The 6,775-nt window shown below is 43.1% G+C and overlaps 1 protein-coding gene across 2 annotated transcripts; it reads right to left on the bottom strand.

Moving 5' to 3' along the window:
• Positions 1–6: 6 nt before the first annotated feature.
• On the bottom strand, positions 7–5,988 carry LOC121024385 (integrin alpha-X-like). 2 transcript variants are annotated; one of them, XM_040466616.1, is made up of 8 exons: positions 3,515–5,988; positions 3,347–3,426; positions 3,173–3,256; positions 1,141–1,219; positions 923–1,030; positions 722–805; positions 401–514; positions 7–238 (listed from the first exon to the last, which is right to left on the bottom strand). In XM_040466616.1, the coding sequence occupies exons 2-8, from the start codon at positions 3,424–3,426 to the stop codon at positions 119–121; spliced, it is 669 nt and encodes a 222-aa protein (XP_040322550.1). In that variant the 5' UTR covers positions 3,515–5,988; the 3' UTR covers positions 7–118. The 2 variants fall into 2 exon arrangements, with proteins under 2 accessions (XP_040322550.1, XP_040322551.1); XM_040466617.1 differs by lacking the exon at positions 923–1,030.
• Positions 5,989–6,775: the final 787 nt, after the last annotated feature.

Genomic DNA, 6,775 nt, shown 5'->3' with positions numbered 1-6,775 from the left:
GGCGTAGGGACAACCCTCCTGCTGAGAGACCTTCATCCTTCCTCCCTCAGGCTTGTGAGTCTCCCACAAGGCACCACAGATTTTGCATTAGGAGCCCTTTTACCAGCCTGGCCACTGCCTACCACACAGTCACTACCTGAGCTCTCAAGAATGCCTCTTGTCCTGGAAGCTGGGAATACATGGACCTGTTGAACGTGATTTCAGCCACACTTACAATCAATACCTTCTTCTGCAATGTCTACAAAACAGAGGGGGCACAGATGAGGAACTAGCACTGGGAAAGGCACAGAGTTCAAGAAATGTCCTGGCTGGAGGATGGACACAGACGTCATCTGGTGGCACCTGAATCCTGTGGTGGGGCAGTGGGGGGTGGGTGGACTCTGCTGTTGGGCCTACACACCTGGCTGACCCAGCCAAAGCTGAGGTTGCCCTTTAGGATGAAGTCAAGTTCCTCCTGGACGCCGAAGGAAGGCAGGTCACAGTGGAACCTCAGGCAGTCAGCAATTGAGCAGTTCTAGGGACAGAGAAGTAGCATTAGGCCAGAGAAAGGTGGTTTTGAAGGCAGATGACAGCATAAAACTGATTGATGTGAGAGGAGCAGTCACAATTGAATTCAAGAGGGCTGTTCAGCAGACAGCCATCTGAATGTAATACAGGTTCTTGAATTAAACTCTTCTGGTGTGTGCTTTGAAGTGGAAATGGCCCAGAGCCCTCCTTTTACCAGCACGGGATTCTTCTGAATGTGGGTCAGGAAGTCAGACTCTATGGGCACCATTCTCTCTGAAGAACACTGAATGGAGGGGTTCTAGGAAAAAACACAGAGAACAAGCATCTAAGGGGGTTGGGCATCAGGAATTCATGAGGGACAGAGAGATCCAAGTAAAGGGCATTAGCTGGGGAGCTGTACACAGCCCTTGAGTACCTGGGGGTGGAAAACCCCTAACTCTGTCCACACAGGCACCCCATTCAGCTCCACAGGCACAGAGAAGTTGATGCTGACAGGCAGGTCCCTCTGTCCAAGATTGTTCACCTGCACAGAGGGCAGTGAGAGCAAAGACCATGCCAAATGCCATATCCCTCCCTAATTGCTGGCTCCTAGCCCCCTGCCACAGCCCATGCTCTTGAGTCAGCATCACTTGCCTGGTATCTATGCTGAGCCTGCCTGCTTTCCTCCCAGTCCAAGGCTGAGAAGTTGAGGTACTTGGTGGACTCTTCATGGCTGGGGAGAAAAGAGGCACAGATGGATTTGAAGTTCCTTGAGGGACTCCTAAAGAGGCTCACGTTAGCATCATGACAGGATAGGTAGCCAGTGGGGCCTTGGGGTGGCCTTCAATGAATTCTGTGACTGATCTGAGGTAATGGGAGGATTTAGGGAGCAGGGCTGGGCTTCAAGCTGGGTGCAAGCTTCTTGCAGAGCTGTCAATGGAGTAAACTGCCAAGGAGGCTGGCAGAGAGCACCGTGAAAGGGACCCAGAGCTATGCCATTGACTCACTAGGGAGCAGGGGCCAAACCATCTCTCTTTGTGTCTCCGTTTTCCTTTCAGGCCCTCATGGGCACAGAGGATACAGGATATGCATGTGAGACCCAGCAAAGTTTTGGGGAGACTTGGACTTACACTATTGATAAATGTTTACTGGACACTACCACTGTCTGGCCTCCCACAGACCTTCCTTCCTCTCCTGTTTCCTTGGCTTTTCTGGTCCTGGGACTTAGAGGTGAGGGAAGGCCTAACAGTACTCTTTACTGGATCTCAGCATAACAATTCCTGCTGAGCCCTACCCAAGCCCATGTGTGGAGACCCAGTGGCCAGCCTGGCTCCTCACACAGGTGGGTGGGCTCACCTCTGCCCTTCTTGCTCCACTTCTTGGGTACCTGTCCTTTGCCCACACAGTCCTAATTCTAGACCACTTCCACTCTAAACTCTCATCCCTCCTCTGTGAGAAGCTTCCCCAAAATGCCCCAGCCTCATCCCTGTGGGCCTCTCTGAATGCTCCCACCCACAGAGTCAAATCAGCTGAGTACACCTGAACTGTAGGGCCAAATATGCCTAGATATGCCCTGCCCATGGGTTTCCAGTACACACTCCAGCAAACAAGCTCAGAGCATGCACCTGGCTGGGCTGCTGAGACCTCCCAATGTGGAGATGTGAATTAGAACGTGACACTGGGCAGGAGGAGGGTGTCCAATGAGGCACAAGGGCAGAACTAGCACAGGGAAAGGTACCCAGGCTAAGCCACACAGACTTGTTGCATATCATGGATGTATACATCCCACAAGGGCAGGAGATTGTGTCTGGTTTTGATTATACAATACAGACTCAATAAATTTTTGCTGAATTTCAAATGAATTTATGGAAAGCAGCCAGAGCACTGTGCTTAGAACACAGAAAATGCTAGGAAGCTATTTACTGAAAGAAGGTATCTGCTCCAACACATGACTTGACTCCTGAGTCTTAAACACCTCATCTATTACCCTTCCTGGAGCAGCATTTTAAGCTCTTTTTCTTTTATCTAACTTCTCCCTGAAATTTGACCTCTACAGCAAGCAGGTCATTTGTCTCTATACCTCCCAAAAGGGACTGGGAAGAGGAGGATTAGCAGGTCTAACGCCCTGCAGGTGTAAATCTGTTCCTTTCAATGAAGAATTGTCTCACCCAAATGTCAATGACTCCTTTGAGAACCACTGCTGGCTAATCCCAATGCCATGGACTCTAAAATTTAGCAGAGGCCTCCCCTGACAGAAGGCTCTAGCTGCTCTTGGGAACTCATATAGCTTCAGAGTACAGAACCATGGAGAGGTCCTTGATGAGCTTCTGCCTTGGATCAGAGTAACCTCACTTCCAAATAAAGCTGTAGGAATCTTGAGACATGGAAATGTCTCATATTTCTCAGGAAACCCAGGAAAATCTTGGTGTTTCTAAAAAAGCCTTCTGAGAACTGTAACGTCTATTAAATGTATAACAATAGTAATACTACAATTATTATTATCATAGCTATCCCTCAATAAACACTCGATGCTTAATTAGTAAGTGCTAGCAGTATCATCTACCAGTTGAAAAGGTGGTGATAAAACCTGAATGTTCCAGATGTTGAACTGCTGCAGGGGGTAAAATCCTTTCCTAGCCCCATCAGAGTGATAGAGAAGAACACTTTTGAGCTGGTGGTATGGTACCTGCTGATCACAGTGTAGATGGCATACTTCACCATGAGCTCCATCTGAAAGGTGGTCTTGCTGGTCCTGGGAGTAGTATTTTCACTGGAGAAAGAGGAGGAGCCTAATTGGCAAGGACCCCAGAGGAGGAGGCTAGGGGCAAGGAGGCACTGCCCCAGGCCTGGCCCAGCTCACCTGCTCACATTAGCTGTCAGAAGCAACCTATCACCCAGTATGGCCTTGGGGGAGACATCAAAGGTGACCATGAAGGTCATCTGAGGAAGAGGCAAGAATGAGGGAGTCACCAAGAAATGAGACAGGGTAGGGGCAGGTAAGCAGTGGGTGGGCAGAAGCAAGGCTGACCTTAGCACCCTCATGGAAGATGAGGTGGTTGATGCTGCAACGGGTGCTCTGAGTACTCTGGCCCTGGGCTGGGGTACCATCACAGGTCAGGCTTGGGGAGTGTGCCTGCAGCTGGTTCTAGGCAAGGGCAAGTAAAGAAAAGGCAGGCGAGCATTGTTTAATATTCTAGAGACTCCATGAAGTAGTGAGTTTCCTGGTATGTATCTTAAGGTTATGTTTTTTAAAATTTCTTCAGACACTATCTGGTCAAATTTCTTCCTAATGTAGAAATGCCAGATTTATTAGAGTTTACCCTCTTTTTATTTTTTGTTCTTTTAAAAGAGCTTTTTATTATGGAAATTTTCAAACATACTCAAAAGTAGAAAGACAGACTAGATAAGTCAACCCTCTTTGTTTCCATCACTCAATTTAAATTTCTACTCTTGTTTTATTCAGCTGCTTGACAATTTCTTCTGAATAATTTAAAGCACATTCTGAATATCACATCATTGTATCCAGAAACACTTCAGTGTATGCCACCAACAGATAAGGGTATTTTTTAACAGTCTTGTGGTTACAAGACTTAAGACTTAAGAAATCACACTCAATAAAATAACTCCTTAATACTAGCTAATATCCAGGTCATGTTCAGTCTTCACATTGTCTCCAATAATGTTATTTTGAAGCTCATTTTCACTTATTTTTTACAGCTATTTTTAAAATCAATATCCAATGAAGGTTCACATATTGCATTTGGTTGACACATCTAGTAGTACATTCAATGATAGGGTGCTCAACCCTCACACAACCAGAATTTGCCATTCCTAGTGCATTCCTTCATACATAAATCAAAATATGCTCCCATTGGGAATATTACTAGCCTAAGAGAGACATAGGAGACCAACCAACCAAATGGAAGGTATAGACCTAGTTTAGATGTTTGTTCATATAAACCAGCTGTAAAAAAGATATTTTTGAGACAATTAAGGAAATTAGACTATGGTCTAAATACAAAGGAATCATTCATTTTGTTGGATGTGATCATGATATCGGGGTCATGTAAGATGTGTGGGAGGAATTCAATGACATGTTGTCTGGGACTTGTTTTAAAATACATCAGCAAAGGGAAAAAACCCAGATGAAATAAATGTGGTCAAATGTTAATAATTGTTGAATTTGGATGATAAATTGTGGGGAGGTTTGTTGAACTACCTCTTATTTTTGTAAATGTTTAACATTTCATAATAAAATTTTCATTAAACAACCTGTTTCTCTTTGACTCCCTGTTGTCCTAGTTCTATCTTCTAGAATAGAAATTGCCAAATGACACCTCACCATCAATTTTTATAAATAAACTTTTATTGGAAAACAGCTATGCTCATTCATATACATACTTTCATTGTCAATGGCTACTTTCATTCTACAACAGCAGAGGTGAATAGATGTGACAGACACTGTGTGATCCACAAAGCTGAAATATTTATCATCTAGTCCTTCATAGAAAAAGTGAAATCAGTAACCAAATGGTTAACAAGACTAATATGTGCAACTACAACTTTTTACCCAAACTTGCTTGTTCTCAGAATGTGGCCTACCACCACATTTCTGTAGAAACAGTCTTGCCTAAAACCATGATAACAAAACACTTGATTTAGGTGTTTTGCAGAGACTCGGGCCTCATCAAGAAACTGGCCAGAACTGATCAGGACCACTGACTGCCTCTTTGACCATGCACAAATGCACAAGGGGTGAACTTTTGACATAGAAGTCAAGTCTTGAATCATGCTAAGAAAACCATCTTCTGGTAATACGTAACATGCATGACAGCTTATGCAAAAGCTTCTCACGGTGCAGATAACAAAATGACCGCAATCCTCCCCTACTTATTAACTTCCTTTATCTGATTCTAAAGTCATATCACTCTTCTCCCCTATAACCAGACCTTGTTTTATTTGCCTTTAAATATCCCTGACTCTCCCTTTCCTTATGCAATGTCTCAATGATTGGCTTTACTGCACATTGAGAGCATGCACTTGGATTTGGTTACAAATTTGGCAAATCAGCCAGGAACTCTGCCTGTGGTTTGTCTACTCTCCAGCCAGTAAAAGTAACAGGAGGTTGGTGATAAGTCCAAGCAGTGTCCTAGGCTCTTTTGTTCTAGAGACCATCCCAGGGGCACCACCCCAACTTGGCACCACTGACTTTCTATGTTTAATTTAACTCTGTGGCAAGGAAACATCTTTTGGTTTGGACAGACATCTTTTCAAGAGTATTTTGGTATCATAGCATGTGAGCTTATTTCTTATTCTCATTCAGTTGCCTCAAAATAGGTAGGGGCATTTGGTTTGGTTCTCTTAGCCTCCTTTTCTTGCTTAACTAAGAAAAGTTTCCTAGGGTGCTAAGTGAAATAAGTCAGTCAGAGAAAGACAATACCATATGATTTAACTCATATGTGGTACTTAAGGAACAAAACAGATGAACACAGGGGAAAGGAAGGAAAAATAAAATAAGATAAAGACAGAGGGGGAGGCAAACCATAAGAGACTCTTAAGTAATAGAGAACAAACTGAGGGTTGCTGGAGGGGAAGTAGATGGGGGGATGGGATAAATGGGTAATGGGCATTAAGAAGGGCACTTGTTGGAATGAGCACAGGGTGTTATATGTAAGTGATGAATCACTAAATTCTACTCTTGAAACCAATATTACGCTATATGCTCTATATTAAGTAACTTGAATTTAAATAAAATCTTGGAAGAAAAAAATAAAATAAAATAAAATAAAATAAAATAAAATAAAATAAACATAAAAAGAAAAAGTTGACTAGAAAATTTTTTGATTCAGTCAGTGAAGACCCAACTTTCAGAGAGGAACTAGAGACTGGGAAGCCATTTGATTCAGTAGGTGAAGCCCCAACTTTTAGTGAGGAACTAAATGCTTACAGTAGTACTCTCTGAGCTTCATCTGGTATGTTTGTTGCTGCAGCTTTTGGTATCTTTGCATAATACCAGCCATGTTCTAATTAGAAAATGAGAAATGACTATTTGATTTCTGCATGTAGCCCTTTGGGCTATACTCTCCAAAATTGGGCAGTGTTTAGTTATGAAACTATGAAAAAATTATCTTTTTTTGCAACACTGCTTGGCCAAAATATGTTACATTCTGGAGAAAAATGACCATTAATTAATGGATTCATAAATTATAATACCATTTTACAGTTAGATATTTGTAAAAGGGAAGGTAAATGGGATGAAATACCTTCTGTTCAGTCTTTTATGATTTTG

This window comes from Herpailurus yagouaroundi, unplaced genomic scaffold (genome assembly GCF_014898765.1).
Source record: "Herpailurus yagouaroundi ecotype Mexico unplaced genomic scaffold, PumYag 64246, whole genome shotgun sequence".
NCBI lineage: Eukaryota > Metazoa > Chordata > Mammalia > Carnivora > Felidae > Herpailurus > Herpailurus yagouaroundi.
Note: the sequence above shows the minus strand (reverse complement) of the source record. Positions and strands in the feature narration are given on the sequence as shown.